The 17086-nt window shown below is 38.2% G+C and overlaps 1 protein-coding gene across 1 annotated transcript in view; it reads left to right on the forward strand.

The window, feature by feature from the left end:
* Positions 1-3730: 3730 nt before the first annotated feature.
* mob2a (MOB kinase activator 2a) overlaps positions 3731-17086 on the forward strand; it is an 83542-nt gene continuing 70186 nt past the window's right edge. Inside the window, exon 1 of the mRNA XM_073831914.1 lies at positions 3731-4003. Within this exon, the coding sequence (XP_073688015.1) occupies positions 3987-4003 (17 nt within the window). The 5' untranslated portion in view covers positions 3731-3986. The remainder of the gene's footprint in view (positions 4004-17086) is intronic.

The raw sequence follows: 17086 nt of genomic DNA on the forward strand, positions 1-17086 counted from the left end.
GGCGATACTCGAATGTAAACAACAGCAGGGATTGCACGGTTAATGTACTACTTAATGCGTTGTTTGTTAATTTACGCTGTCTAAACCTTGGGAAAAAAATGTGTGGAAGCTGCTAAATCATATAGAGAAGGACTTAGTAAGCAGGAAAGTGCGCAATATTTTGACAAACTAAAGTTAATAGGAGGTAAAGATATGTACGAGCAGTATTAAATAAGATATTAGCCTAATATTTCACTTACCTGACCGGAAATGATAAGAACAAACCAAATGTTGTCAAGATTCTTGCCCTGGAAATCCTGGTTCAGTTTGGCCAACCACAAATGCCTTTCGTTCCTCAGACAGTTTTTGCACTCTTCTCCTCGCTTTGTTTTAACTTTTGGCGGTCTATAGTACTCCAAATGTTTAGTACAGCTTAAAACATGACAATAATTGATCATTTTCAGCAGCAATAATCAGCAAAATATACGTGTTTCGTTTGGTTCAGTGGCTTTGTTTACGTTCAGTGCCGCAATATGGCCGATTAATTACGCATCCTAAAAACACTCCATAGGGAAGTAATGAGAAGAATATAGCTGCAAGCAGCAATTACGGGGCCAAGCATTCAAAGGGGAAAATGAGGAGCTAAGGATGGCTGGAACAGCAGACCAACTGCAACTATAAGTAAAAAGAAGCCATTTCAGGATGATTTTAGTCAAAACGACAGAAAATTTATGTAGAACGCCTACTTGTATGATTTAATGGCTCATTAGGTTTGACCAACAGGTGGCGCTGTTATCAAATCGATGTGGTGTGTTTAGTGTGAGGTGTCGAAGGCACACACAAAGTTTGGTGTCATTATGTCAAAGCTTTGCAGAGATAAAGCCTCAGAATCATTTTGGCATCAAGCCTAAAATTTGTAGAGGCGCTGTACAAAAACGGTTTCATCTATCAACATGAAATCCATAACTTTTTGTCAGCACAGTCTGAAGATGATCTGACTCGATTTTGGTGAAAATTGGACTAACGGTCTAGGACTAGTTCGAAAAAGTAGGTTTTCAACATAAATCAAAATGGCGGACAGGAAGTTTGACCAACTGTGGCATATTTGGTATCTATGTTGTCAGCATGACCCAAGGAATATTTTGAGACTAATTTAATTACAATTGGCTAATGCTATCTACAGTTATTAGCATTTTTGGACGTTTCATAATTGACAGTTAATGAATAGTTTATTACTCTTGACCAATAGGTGGCGCTGTTACCAAATTGATGTAGTGTAATCAGTGTGAGGTGGTAATGCCACATACCAAATTTGGTGCAAATATCTCAAAGCTTTGCAGAGATACAGCTTCAGATGCACTTTGGCATCTTTCCAGCAAATTTGTTGATGCGTTTTATGAAAACGGTTTCGAATATCGACACGAAATCCATAACTTTTTGTCAGCATGGTCTGAAGATGATCCGAGTCAAATTTGGTGCAAATCAGACAAACGGTCTAGGAGGAGTTCGAAAAAGTAGGTTTTCAACATGAATCAAAATGGTGGACAGGAAGTTCGGCCAAAATTGGCAAAATTGGTATCGGTGTTCTCAGCATGACCGGAGGAGTTTTATTTCAATAGACTAATGTACACAAAAGTTATTAGCTTTTTTTGAAATTTCGTTATAACTTTTGACCACAAGGTGGCGCTGGCCCCAAAAAATTTATGTACATTCAGGGCATGGTACCAAACATTTTTGCAATTAATGTCGAAACGATACGCTAATCCGTTCTCAAGATACAGCATTTTAAAGCTAAATTCAAAATGGTCTTGGCATGCTCCTCCGAATCTAACGGGATGACATTCGAGATTTTTTGGGAAAGCACTGAGAAGTTATAAGCAAAAATAGCCATTTTTCATATCTCCTGACCACTAGGTGGCAATGTGACGAAACACTGCAGGTAGCCTCAGGTCATGCTTATTATAACACACACCAAGTTTGGTCTCACTACGACAAACCGTTGCGGAGATATGGCCTCACATCCGTTTTTGCACACTTTTCGTAGAATTAATTAGCGTGTTATTCGAGAACGGTTTGTCCAATCAACTTGAATTCCATAACTTTTTGCCAGCATGGTCTGAAGATGATCTGAGCCAATTTTGGTGAAAATCAGACAAACCGTCTAGGACGAGTTCGAAAAAGTAGGTTTTACAGACAATAAATTATAGGAAAAAAAAACTAAACCTTACGATTTTTGAATTTTGGTGTTCATTCGACTCGGCATGACCCAAGGATTCAGAGAAAAAAATAATTTTGATTTTGTGGCTTAAGGTTCAAATGTTATTAGCAAAAAGAAAGTGAAATTTCGAACAAGTGGTGGCGCTAGAGAGTTTGAGTTAGAGACTCCAAACTTGCTATGGTTAATGTTGGGACTGTCCTCTATCAGTGTGCAAAATTATACAACTTTCCCGCAAGCGGTTCTATGGGCTGCCATAGACTTGTGGCGGAAGAATAATAATAAGAAGAAACAGAACAGATACAATAGGTGCCTACGCACTTCGGTGCTTGGCCCCTAAATAATGTGCAGTAAATGGTAAAACTGTTTGCACTACAAACAAGTGTGTTCATAATTAAGATAATACATAAAAATGATATGGGGAGACACCAGTTTGCAATAGCAAATTAGCACAACCAATTGTTTTAAACAGCTAAAAATAGCTTGATGCTGAGACCGGAAGCCTCGCACATCCAATTTAATGGCCCACTTATGGCAAAAATAAGATGGTTTCCTGGACTATTAAAGACTTTTAAAAGGTTGCAGAGTGTATTATTACATCAAAGTTACTGCTTCGCAAGTGAAACGACCCTACAAATGACCAATTACACAACTAAGACTTCAAATGATAAATTACAGCTGTTAGCCTATATTATTTACATATTGATTCCCCATAAACAGGTGTTCGTGACACACGTACGTATTCGTGAGATTGACATTACTATTAATTAATTTTTTATTTATAATTTAATAATAAAAAATAATCTATTTTTGAAATAAAATATTCAAAAATTGCAAATTTAATTAAATATTTTAAAATGTAATCATGTTTTAATACAATTTTAAAAGGTTAAACCATAAAATTCCAGATGGCACTTTAGATAGGGTTGTATTAATGTGAAAATATATGCTATTGAGATGTGCCAGTAGCTTTTGCAATGACATAATCATGTCTACAGCGCCATCTGTTGGTAAGAAGAGAGATTGTTCTTTATTCCTTGACTTGAACGTCGACAACTTTGATAGCGAAGTTCGAAATAAAAAAATATATGTATGAAATGATAAATAAAGAAGCATAAGGCCTAGTTATAGATGTATCAGTTAAATACTAACTACGAATTATGAAACATATGCTAGAAATTATGAAAAAAAAAAACAATATTTTAAAAAGCAAGAAAAAACCTATTTTATTATTATTATTTTAAGATAGGGCAGGTCCAATAAAGATAAATAGATGTTATTAAATGTGGACGTGTCTCTTGCAGGATATTTGTGGCTATTTCTGCCCACAGATGAGGTGAACAATGACAGGCACGGAAGTGGTTGTGTCTTAAACCCTATTACGCTGCCTGGCTAGACAAGATTTTGAAACATTTTTTCGGCTCGTTGCGTGCTTCCGTGAAGATAGTCGTCTCTCTGCGTTTTAAAACACAGTCTGTGTTTACTTCCGGATTCCTGAAATGAAGCAGCAGCGGGACTGAAGCATTAGACACTCAGTGTACTTCATGACAGCAAGACACGGAGCACCGGCATCCCACAACACGAGCAGCAGCACACATCTGACAGCCCTTATTACCAGCTGCTGAGATCAAACCGAGGCTCTTTAGAAATCATTCAAAGTTAGTAAGGAGCAGCTCTGTGTCCAAAACTGTTCATTTATACACTTAGGCAGCAAATCCAAATCCAGCCCTGGATATATTTTGAGACAGCCGGTGAAAGTCAAAGCAGAGCTGGCGTGGATCAGTCCAGCAGCATGGACTGGTTGATGGGGTGAGTTCAATATTTATTATTGGAGTGCACATTTGTAAGTTGTATGCCACATTTATGAAATATAAGATGTATTTCTTAAAAATGAATGAGTTTTGGAATTTAGTGGAATATATAACTCAACTCACTGACTGTATTAAACAGTTTTGGAAGTGGCTCAGTCATTCTGTAGCATTTCATATTTCATACAGGATATTGTCTGACATTAAAATTGTCTGTTACTTTAAACAGACTATGGTACTTCGTCCTACTTGTGTGGTTTCTTTCATGACATCCTGCCACATGAGAAGCTACACCCTGACCTGTCAGGTTATTTTAGGTCAAGAATCAATCAGGAGACTTGTGTATTTGTCACTGATGTATTACAGATGCATTAAGATCTTTACTTTTGGATAACCAGTTGGTTTTTAAGATTTGGCGGTTATTGGCGAATGGTTGGATGGATATTACATTAACTTGACTGCAGAACTTTTCAGAAGTTACTTTGAGTTAGAACTTACCTTGGAGTTTGAGAGTGTCTTTTTGAGAGTGTCTTTTTATATCTCGCAATTCTGACTTTTTCCTCACAATTTTGAGTTCATGTCCCACAATCCTGAATTTACATCTCACAATTGTTAGTTTATATTTCGCAAATCTGATTTTTTTTTTCCTCACAAAAAAAATCTGAGTTTATCTTACAGTTGCAAAGAAAAAAGTCAGAATTGTCAGAGATAAACTCAGAATTGCAAAAGACAAAAGTCTGAATTGTAAAATGCAATTACCTTTTTATTTTTATTCCTTGGTGAATAAAAAGAGTGTCTTTTTGGCCATACAATGAAAGTCAGTGGGGTCCAAAAAAACATTGAACCCCATTGACTTTCATTGTACGGACATGAACAAGAAATATCTTCAAAAGATCTTTTTTTGTGTTTTGTAGATTCATTCATACAGGTTTTACATATAAAGACATAAATAGTACTTTTGACAAATATTTGACTCGCATGAAATAAAGACTCGATTCGTTTCAATGACTTATTAAACGCTATTTTATTCTGCATAAGGTTGGACCCTTCATAGCAAGTCTGCTTATTAAGTCCTACGTTTTTATTTTATTTATTTTTTTATTCCTTGCCAAAAAAAAAAAACAAGCTTGTCTTCATAGAACTTTGAGTTTATATCTCGCAATTCTAACTTTTTCCTCACAATTTTGAGTTTATGTCTCACAATTGCTAGTTTATATTTCGCAGATCTAATTTTTTTCCCCTCACAATTTTGTTTAAGGTTGGACCCCCTTCATAGTGACAGCCATATTGATTATTATTTAACTTCCTGTATAGTTAGACACCTTTGGTTAATGAATATTTTGGTATCACCTTTATTGTGGATGGATGTGTTTTTAATCATCAGGAGTTCATTCAAATGTAAAAATCATACATTTCATAAGAACATATCTTCATGTATCAGGGTAATTTTATGCATTGTTTGATATAGCATGTCTAATCATGTTTTAGTTCAGTTGATGTATTTTCCTTCAAGCAAGTTTGTTTATTTTTAATAGCCATGATGACAGATGTTTAATCTGACAGTTAGGTTTGCAAAACAGCAGAGACACTGTTATTTTTAAAGTGTTGACTGACTGTGGTTCAAGCTTTATATTTGGTTGTTTCATATCAACTGCAGATTTAGATCTTCTCAGAGCCTCGCTGTTTTTAGTATTGACATTTAAAATGGCACTTATTTTTATCTGGCTTTAATTCATCGAGTAATTATACAGCTGACATTGCATGTGCAAAGCGATGAGCATGCTTAAATGTGCAAGTTCATGCTAGGTTACTGGTGTCGTATATAACAGGACATTTATTTGTAGATATATTTGTATTTAATTATTTATTTTGCTGCAGATTTGACTGATGAATAATGTCTAGAGATTTCTGTGTGCTATTTATGTCCAGTGGAATTGACCTCATTAGCTAAAAGTTAAATTATTAGAATTCAGAATTAATTTAAATTTTGATTAATTACTTTTTTTATTTTTAAAAATAAAAGCTTCTCTTAGAACTTTTTTTTCTCGCAATTTTATTTCTCCCAATCCTGAGTTTACATCTCACAATTTCAAGTAAGAAAGTCAGAATTGTCAGAGGTAAACTCAAAAACAAAAAAGTCAGAATTGTGACATAAAAAGTTGTAACTACCTTATTTATTTATTTATTTTTATTCCTTGGAGAAAAAACAAGATATAAACTCGCCATTCTGAGATGAAAAGGTCAGAATTGTAAGATATTGCATGTTTTTTTATTATTTAGTGAAAAACAAAAAATAAAACGAATTATTTATCTTAATTCTGACTTTTATTTTCACAAATTTGGGTTTATATCAGGCAGTTTATCTTACATTTGCATGGAAAAAGTCAGAATTGTCAGAGATAAAATCAGATTTGCAATGGAAAAAAAGTCAGAATTGTAAGATAAAAAGTCAGAATTATTTTTTTTTATATTTTATATATATTTTTTAGAACTTTGAGTTTATGTCACCCCCCGCCCCCCTTGAACGTCAAGTTCATTTTATTTTCGATATAGCGCCAGATCACAATAGAAGTCATTTAAGGTAGCATTTATGCTAGCTGACATTGGTCGGCAACTTGTGTTTCCTCCGGAGATCGCAACCACCACCCTAAGACCTGACATGGTGCTCTGGTCCCGTTCGCTAAAGAAGGTCTTCATTATTGAGCTCACAGTACCCTGGGAGGACTCGGTAGATGAGGCTTATGAGCGAAAACATCTGCGCTATGCCGATCTAGCTGCTGAAGCACGGCATCATGGCTGGAACACAGAAGTCTGACCAGTGGAGGTGGGCTGCAGAGGTTTTGTGGCAACATCTACAACCAGACTGCTTAGAGACCTGGGAATTAAGGGCCAGAGCCAGCGTTCGGCAATCAGAGCTGTATCGGAGGCGGCAGAAGGCAGCAGTCAGTGGCTCTGGATGAAGAGGAAAGACCCCAGCTGGGCCCCGAAGTGAGAGGGTCAGGAGGAGGTATGCGGTCAACAATGCTTGACTCAGGGAGGAGGACGCCCCTGCCATGCAGAGTCCCTGGGATGTTGGTTATCAACAACAAGGCAACTCCTATGACTAATTGGGTATGGGACGCAAGCGTAGGATTGATCACCCTGTCGCTGGCCGCCTGTGGGGAGGGTGTATAGTGTGAAAGGCCGAAACACCCTAGGAACCAAAGGTACACTACTGACGATGCGCTCCCAAAATTTCATCAGGCTCTCTGTTCATGAACTCTTGGAAATGCTTGCACAAAGGATAGTAACATCTTATCCTGTGTTCTTTGAATCTGAATATCTGGACTTGTCCAGTGACTACTGAGAAAGATCAGCTGACAACAGGGGAAAGTCCTTGTGGCGGCACGGAGAGACGGCTGACAGGAGGGAATAGACCCCATTGGGACAGTCATGGGTTAGCTTCCCATTTCTGTAGTTTCCCATGCTTCGCAGTATGTTGGAAACACCCGCTTTAGCTACAGAAAGGCAAGATACGAGAATACCCCTAGAGTCTGCGAGAGTGGGGGCGGAAGATGACTCATTGACTGACAACATGGTAACGACTGGACTGGAAACGACTGCGAGTAATGAGAGCACAATACAAGAGAACACCACAGCAACTGTCACAAGTTCCGCTGCAACAGCGGGCCACAAACAGATGCATGTATGTGTCTGTGGTTGGAAGAAAGTTACATCACACCATGGGTTGAGGATCCACCAGGGGAAGAAGGGGTGTTTGAGTTTAGAGAGACAGGGGCCTCGCATTGATCGCTTTCTGCGAAAGCGATCAAATCAGTCGAATGAAGCACAGCAACTGGACGCAAACCATAGTTTGCAGTGCATCAGTACCACTGTCATGGAGGATGTAAACTCAAGCACCGAAGTAACAACTGAGGTGGAACTAACAACAGGAGTGGAACTCACCCAGCCTCCCAGACCTGCAGTCGAGAGGAGACTACCAGGGCACAGACCGTATGTGAAGTGGCCTGGCGCCAGTGACAAGAAGTTGTGGGAAACAGTGAATACTGACCTTATCTTGACCCTCGAGAAACTTCGAGGCACAGTGGAGAAGAAGTTGGAGAGGATGGGGGATATCATTTATGAGTACGGGGCAGAACGCTTTGGAGTGCAAGAGGCAAAAGGCGGGAGAAAGGCTCCAACCCCACCAGTTTCCAGGAGGCAACAAGAACTCAAGCGCCTCGTTCAAGAAAGGAGACAGCTTAAGAAACAGTGGAAGAAGGCCTCGGAAGAGGAAAAGGAGGGCATAGAGGCACTTCAGGCTGACATCAAAACCCGGTTGGCATCCCTCCGTAGAGCAGAGAACCTACGGAAACGCAGAAGGAAGAAAGAACAAACTAGAACTCGATTCTTTAAAGATCCCTTCAAGTTCCTTAAAAGTCTCTTCACAAAGGAAAAAAGTGGCGCTCTAAAAACAACAAAGAAAGACCTAGAGGAGCATCTAAGAAAAACAAACTTTGACTCAAAGCGACATGAACATCTGGCCATCCTATCAGATATCCCACCCATTGAACCCCCGGAACATCATATTGAGACCAGTCCTCCGACATGGAAAGAGGTGGAAGACATAGTTCGACGGGCAAGAACAGCATCAGCCCCGGGGCCAAATGGAGTCCCGTACAAAGTGTATAAGAACGCACCAGACGTCCTGAGGTTCCTCTGGAGGCTTATGAGAACAGCTTGGCAAAAGAAGATAATACCCAAAGTGTGGCGTAGGGCAGGTGGGGCCCTGATCCCTAAGGAGAAGGATGCAGAGAACATCAGCCAATTCCGCCCAATCTCTTTACTGAATGCCGAGGGTAAAATCTTCTTCAGGGTCATTGCCCAGAGGATGGCCGTGTTCCTGCAAAGGAATGCGTACGTCGATACATCTGTACAGAAGGCAGGAATATCAGGGTTCTCTGGTTGCTTGGAACATTCCAGCATGATCTGGCACCAGATCCAAATGGCCAAAGTGGAGAAAAGGGATCTCCATGTAGTCTTCCTCGACCTCGCCAATGCATTTGGCTCTGTGCCCCATGAACTCCTGTGGTCTGCCTTCAGATTTTTCCACATACCGGACACCATCACAACCCTGGTGAAATTGTACTTCCAGGATCTGCAGTTCTGCTTCACCACCTCAAAGTTCACCACCTCATGGCAGTGCCTGAATGTAGGTATAATGGCGGGATGTACCATTTCTCCGTTGGCATTTATAATGGCAATGGAGGTTATTATCAGATCCTCAAAATGGGTTGTTGGTGGACAGCGAGTCGACTCTGGTGTCCGCCTCCCTCCACTCAGAGCCTACATGGACGACATTACAACGTTGACCACCACTGTTCCATGCACCAGGAGACTGCTCAGAAAACTCGAGGAGAACATCAGCTGGGCCCGTATGAAGTTTAAACCATCCAAGTCACGCAGCATCTCGATTGTGAAGGGAGTACTTTCTGACCTGAAATTCTTCATCGGAGATGACCAAATCCCAACGGTGTCTGAGCAGCCAGTAAAAAGCCTTGGAAGGTGGTATGATGCAAGCCTGAAGGACAGAGACCAGGTGCAACAGCTGCGCAAAGACATCAGTAGTAGCCTACAGTCCATCGATAACACCCAGCTACCTGGAAAGTTAAAGGCATGGTGTCTGCAGTTTGGTCTCCTACCCCGGGTGTTGTGGCCCCTAGTAGTGTATGAGGTTCCCATCTCAATAGTGGAGAAGATAGAAAGAGGAGTCACAGCCTACTTAAAGAAGTGGCTCGGAGTTCCACGATGCCTTACCACCATAGGCCTCTATGGAGATGGTGTCCTCAAGCTGCCCCTCACCAGTCTAACAGAGGAATTCAAGTGTGCAAAAACCAGGCTCCAGATGACACTGAATGAATCTGGAGACCCAGTGGTGAGCAACAACGCACCGACCTTGGCAACTGGGCGCAAATGGAGGCCAGGAAAAGCAGTCCAGGAGGCAACAGCAGCCCTCAGATATGCTGACATTGTGGGTCATGTTCAGCAAGGGAGAGGAGGCCTTGGGCTAACTAGCCGTGCTGTTTGGAGTAAGGCCACTGCACCAGAGCGGCACAAAATGGTAGTGCAGGAAGTACGCCATCAGGAGGAGGCTGCAAGGTGGGCCAAGGCAGTCTCTCTTGCCAAACAGGGACAGTGGACTCGATGGGACAGTGTGGAGAAGAGGAAGATCAGCTGGAAGGATCTGTGGGCCATGGAAGCGAGGCGGTTGAGCTTTTCCATCAGAGCAACATATGATGTCCTTCCAACACCAGTTAATCTTCACCAATGGTATGGTGAAGATCCGGAATGTGCCCTTTGTTCCATGCCAGCCAACCTCAGGCACATTCTCACAGGGTGTAAAACAAGCCTCACCCAAGGACGCTACACTTGGCGTCACAACCAAGTCCTAAAAAACCTTGCGTCTTCCCTGGAGGACAAGCGAGTTGCCACCAACTCCCTACCACCCCCAGCAGCATCACACCCCTTACTAACGACTTTTGTCCGCGAAGGGGCAAAACCACAGAAGAGCAGCTCTACACCATCAGAGCGAGACCAGCTGCGCTTGGCCCGCGACTGGAAAATGCTAGCTGACATTGGTCGGCAACTTGTGTTTCCTCCGGAGATCGCAACCACCACCCTAAGACCTGACATGGTGCTCTGGTCCCGTTCGCTAAAGAAGGTCTTCATTATTGAGCTCACAGTACCCTGGGAGGACTCGGTAGATGAGGCTTATGAGCGAAAACATCTGCGCTATGCCGATCTAGCTGCTGAAGCACGGCATCATGGCTGGAACACAGAAGTCCGACCAGTGGAGGTGGGCTGCAGAGGTTTTGTGGCAACATCTACAACCAGACTGCTTAGAGACCTGGGAATTAAGGGCCAGAGCCAGCGTTCGGCAATCAGAGCTGTATCGGAGGCGGCAGAAGGCAGCAGTCAGTGGCTCTGGATGAAGAGGAAAGACCCCAGCTGGGCCCCGAAGTGAGAGGGTCAGGAGGAGGTATGCGGTCAACAATGCTTGACTCAGGGAGGAGGACGCCCCTGCCATGCAGAGTCCCTGGGATGTTGGTTATCAACAACAAGGCAACTCCTATGACTAATTGGGTATGGGACGCAAGCATAGGATTGATCACCCTGTCGCTGGCCGCCTGTGGGGAGGGTGTATAGTGTGAAAGGCCGAAACACCCTAGGAACCAAAGGTACACTACTGACGATGCGCTCCCAAAATTTCATCAGGCTCTCTGTTCATGAACTCTTGGAAATGCTTGCACAAAGGATAGTAACATCTTATCCTGTGTTCTTTGAATCTTTCCTATAGAACAGGTTTATACATTGTTCTTTTATTAAACAAACTAAATAGCCTTATGCTATTTATCTTATTTACACAACAGCATGTAGGCCTATGTCATTTCTGTCTCTACATGGTCGCGCGTTTACAATGTCTCCTCCGCGAAAACACGGACTGGATCGCGGACTCCATTCATAAAAATGGAATTTACCATAGCGCGAAATGCCACGGAATTCGTCGATTTTTGGATTAATAGATCAAAAGTTGGTCTGTCACTTAATTCAAATCGCGATATGGACTAGTGTCTGTGAAAACTGAAATGCAAAAAGACCGTTTCAATATGAATCCTGCATGTTCCGTTTGCCTCTGTATGTATGAATGGCGGAGACGTGTTTTTTTTACTACACGCAAGCGTGATGCTCCTGATAATTTTTGCCATTTGCATCTCACATGACGTGAACACTTAACCGTTTCATTTGAGAAAACTAGCATCATATCATACTGTACACACAGAAACCTCACGGCAACCTGTCAAAATAAAAGTACGGTTTAAGATGTAACAGAACAACATTAGTCTTGTATTACTTTTGTACAGTATAATGTAGGTATTTATATATTCCTATTTAAATAATTTACATAAAACAATATATATGATGAAAAAATAAATATTACAACAAGATTAACCACTAAATTGTAGAAAAAAATACTACAATTATTATTTAAACGTTTTAAACTGAATATATTTTTTCTTCCATGTGTTGATTTTAACAGTAAACCTCTGTTGGTCTGCCAAAAATTAAAAGGGTTTATTTTTCATTTGATTAAAAATAAATAAATGTTTATGCTTTCATTTGATTATCAGAAAAAAAAAAAACACATAAGAATTTCTAAAAAAAAAAAAAAAAGCAAAAGATTATAGAGCGCTATTGTTTAAAATGTTAAAATATAGAGTTTTGGACTTATTTTTTCACTGAAATAATTTTGATTTTACATCTCACAATTGCAGGTAAAAAAAGTCAGAATTGTCAGAGATAAACTCAGATTTGCAATGGAAGAACGTTAGAATTGTGAGATAAAAAAAAAAAAAAAAAACGCTACAAAACCTTGGCAAAAAAAACAAGCCTGTCTTCCTAGAACTGTGAGTTTTTTTTCTCACAATTTTGAGTTTATATTGCACAATTCGGAGTTTATCTCACAGCTGCAAGGAAAAAAAGTCAGAATTGTCAGAGATAAACTCAGAATTGCAAAAGAATTCTAAATAGTAAGATGCAATTACCTTTTTTATTTTTTCATTCCTTGGTAAAAAAAACACGCTTTTCTTCTTAGAACTTTAAGTTTATATCTCGCAATTCTGACGTTTTTCTCATAATTTTACGTTTATATCTCACAATTCATAATTTTTTTGTTAGCAAATGTAAGTTTAAATCTTGCAATTCTGAAAAAAATTCAGAATTGTAAGATAAAATAAACTAAAATAAATAAAAAACAAACTTGTCTTTTTAGAACTGTGAGTTTATTTCTCACCAGTCTGACTTCTAACAATTTTGGGTTTATATCATACAGTGATATCTCAGTTAAAAAAAAAAAAAAAAAAGTCAGAATTGTGAAAGATAAACTAAACGTTAGAATTGTGAGATAAAAAGTCGCAATTACCTTATTTATTTTTGTGTAAAAAAAACAAGCTTGTTTTCTCAGAACTGTGAGTTTATTTCTCACCATTCTGACTTTTTTTTTCTTCACAATTTTGGCTTTATATCAGTGATATCTCAGTTAAGAAAATATCTCAAGAAAAACGCCAGAATTGTCAAAGATAAACTCAGATTTGCAAGGGAAAGACGTTAGAATTGTGAGATAAAAAGTCACAATTTAGTTTTTTGGCCAAAAAATTCTGGCTTTTTTCCTTACAATTCTGACTGTTTTGAGTTTATATCTTGCAGTTCTACATTTATGTCACAACTGCAAGTAAAAAAGTCAGAATTGTCAGAAATAAAAAGTCACAATTACCTTTTTTATTTATTTTTATTTTTAAACAAAGCTTCTCTTCTTAGAACTTTTTTCTCGTAATTTTTAGTTTATATCTCGCAATTTTCATTTTATCGCTCGCAATCTTGAGTTTGTATCACAATTTTGAGTCTATTTCTAACAATTTGGAGTTAACATCTTGCAATTCTGAATGTATATCTCACAATTGCAAGGGAAAAAGTCTAGATTGTCAGAGATTTGCAAGGTAAAAAAGTCAGATTTGTAAGATAAATAGTCACAAATAGTTACTGTTTTTATTGTTTATTGCATGGCAGAATAAGATTTTCCATACATATCATATATTGTAATCATTTTAGCTGTTGTCTTCTGAGCAAAGTCAATATCTAAGAGCTTTGTAAAGTCCTATTTGCACTCCCCTTGGTTGTTGCTGCATTATGTCATTGCTCATTTGCATAAAGTCAAACTATCTTGCTCATGTTGGATCAAATCAGCAGCTCTCATTGAAAATGAATTACTTGTGGTCACTTTGTCACCCTCAGGGTGTTGACTAGCAGATTCCCATATGTAAAAGTAAAGTAATTTACATATATATTTAATTTAGGTTTATGTTATGAAGCTACGAATAAGCAGTGAGGAGTCACATGTGGCATCAGCCTCTGGTTACAGACAGAAGGTCAGGCATTGTCAGGAATTCCTATGGGTTTATGCCATCATACAGCTGGTTTAACAAGTCCAAAGACAGTGACCATACATTCACATTCCCATCTCATTACATAAGCATCCTCTCTTGAACTGCTGCTGGTGTTTTTGTCTGCTCTGACCACATCATGCTGGCCATTGCAGACTAGTAGGCCAAATCCTTTCATGTTTTGATATCTTGCATAAGTGGCATTTTGGCTTCTGCCCTGGGATTCACCCAGCATTCAGGCGCAAGAATGGGTTGACCTGTGTTTATTGCAAGCAAATTTATCAATAAAGACAACATGAAAGTCATTGAACAGAATATTATGCAATAGCTAATTCAGGTCAACTAATTCAGTAGTTGTACCAACTTGTTATTGGCCAATTTTAGTTTTTTGGGCCAATATTCTTTCTTTATTTTTTGTTAAATTGGAATTAATTGATATTACTGATTTAAAAAAAATACTGTATCAGTATTGGGTGATATTACAAATACATACTGGATATTTAATGCTCATTCGCATCGTTTTTACACTTATGTGAAGTTTGTCATCTAACACTTTTTTGTTAAAGTTAATCTTTAAAACACTAATTTAATAACACTGTTAAATGGTGCACTGTTAAATTTTCAGTTATCATCCATGTCAGTAATTATCAACTTGTCAGTAATTATCAACAAATTATTTACGTTATAACGTAAATAATTTTCAGCTTAATTGTTGTTGGCAATAACATGACAATAAATATCTTAGCCTATCACTTATCTGCAATAACATGTCAGTAATTATCATCTTATTGTGTATCTGCAGTAACATGTAAGTAATTATTACCTTATCTGTTATCTGCCATAACATGTCAGTAATCATCAGTTATTGGTTATCCGCAATAACATGTCAGTAATCATCAGCTTATCGATTATTCACAATAACATGTCAGTAATCATTAGCTTATCGGTTATCTGCCATAACATGTCAGTAATCATCAACTTATCGGTTATCTGCCATAACATGTCAGTAATCATCAGTTATTGGTTATCCGCAATAACATGTCAGTAATCATCAGCTTATCGATTATCCACAATAACATGTCAGTAATTATCAGCTTATTGGTTATCCACAATAATATGTCAGTAATCATCCGTTATTGGTTATCTGCAATAACATGTCAGTAATCATCAGCTTATTGGTTATCCACAATAATATGTCAGTAATCATCCGTTATTGGTTATCCGCAATAACATGTCAGTTATCATCATCTTATCGATTATCCACAATAACATGTCAGTAATTATCAGCTTATTGGTTATCCACAATAATATGTCAGTAATCATCCGTTATTGGTTATCTGCAATAACATGTCAGTAATCATCAGCTTATTGGTTATCCACAATAACATGTCAGTAATCATCCGTTATTGGTTATCTGCAATAACATGTCAGTAATCATCAGCTTATTGGTTATCCACAATAACATGTCAGTAATCATCAGTTATTGGTTATCTGCAATAACATGTCAGTAATCATCAGCTTATCGGTTATCTGCAATAACATGTCATCAGCTTATCGATTATTCGCAATAACATGTGAGTAATCATCAGTTTATCGGTTATCCACAATAACATGTCAGTAATCATCAGCTTATTGATTATCCACAATAACATGTCAGTAATCATCAGGTTATCGATTATCTGCAATAACACGTCAGTAATCATCAGTTCATCGATTATCCACAATAATATGTCATTAAAATCATTTATCGGTTATCTGCAATAACATGTCAGTAATCATCGGTTATCGGTTATCTGCAACAACATGTCAGTAATTATCAACTTATTGGTTATCCACAATAATATGTCAGTAATCATCAGCTTATCAGTTATCTGCAATAACATGTCAGTAATTATCAATTTATTGGTAATCCACAATAACATGTCAGTAATTATCAACTTATTGGTTATCCACAATAATATGTCAGTAATCATCAGCTTATCAGTTATCTGCAATAACATGTCAGTAATCATCGGTTATCGGTTATCTGCAATAACATGTCAGTAATTATCAACTTATTGGTTATCCACAATAACATGTCAGTAATTATCAACTTATTGGTAATCCACAATAACATGTCAGTAATCATCATCTTATTGGTTATCTGCAATAACATGTCAGTAATCATCAGTTATTGGTTATCTGCAATAACATGTCAGTAATCATCAGCTTATCGGTTATCTGCAATAACATGTCAGTAATCATCAGCTTATCGGTTATCTGCAATAACATGTCAGTAATCATCATCTTATCGGTTATCCGCAATAACATGTCAGTAATCATCAGCTTATCGATTATCCGCAATAACATGTCAGTAATCATCAGTTTATCGGTTATCCACAATAACATGTCAGTAATCATCAGGTTATCGATTATCTGCAATAACATGTCAGTAATCATCAGTTCATCGATTATCCACAATAATATGTCATTAATAATCATTTATCGGTTATCTGCAATAACATGTCAGTAATCATCAGCTTATCGATTATCTGCAAAAACATGTCAGTAATCATCGGTTATCTGCAATAACATGTCAGTAATTATCAACTTATTGGTTATCCACAATAACATGTCAGTAATTATCAACTTATTGGTAATCCACAATAACATGTCAGTAATCATCATCTTATTGGTTATCTGCAATAACATGTCAGTTATCATCAGCTTATCGGTTATCTGCAATAACATGTCAGTAATCATCATCTTATTGGTTATCTGCAATAACATGTCAGTAATCATCATCTTATTGGTTATCTGCAATAACATGTCAGTTATCATCATCTTATCTGTAATCTGCAATAACATGTCAGTAATCATCAGCTTATCGGTTATCTGCAATAACATGTCAGTAATCATCAGTTTATCGGTTATCTGCAATAACATGTCAGTAATCATCAGTTATTGGTTATCTGCAATAACATGTCAGTAATCATCAGTTTATCGGTTATCTGCAATAACATGTCAGTAATCATCAGTTTATCGGTTATCTGCAATAACATGTCAGTAATCATCAGTTATTGGTTATCTGCAATAACATGTCAGTAATCATCAGTTTATCGGTTATC

The sequence above is a fragment of the Garra rufa genome, chromosome 25, assembly GCF_049309525.1.
Source record: "Garra rufa chromosome 25, GarRuf1.0, whole genome shotgun sequence".
In the NCBI taxonomy this organism is placed as follows: Eukaryota; Metazoa; Chordata; class Actinopteri; order Cypriniformes; family Cyprinidae; genus Garra; species Garra rufa.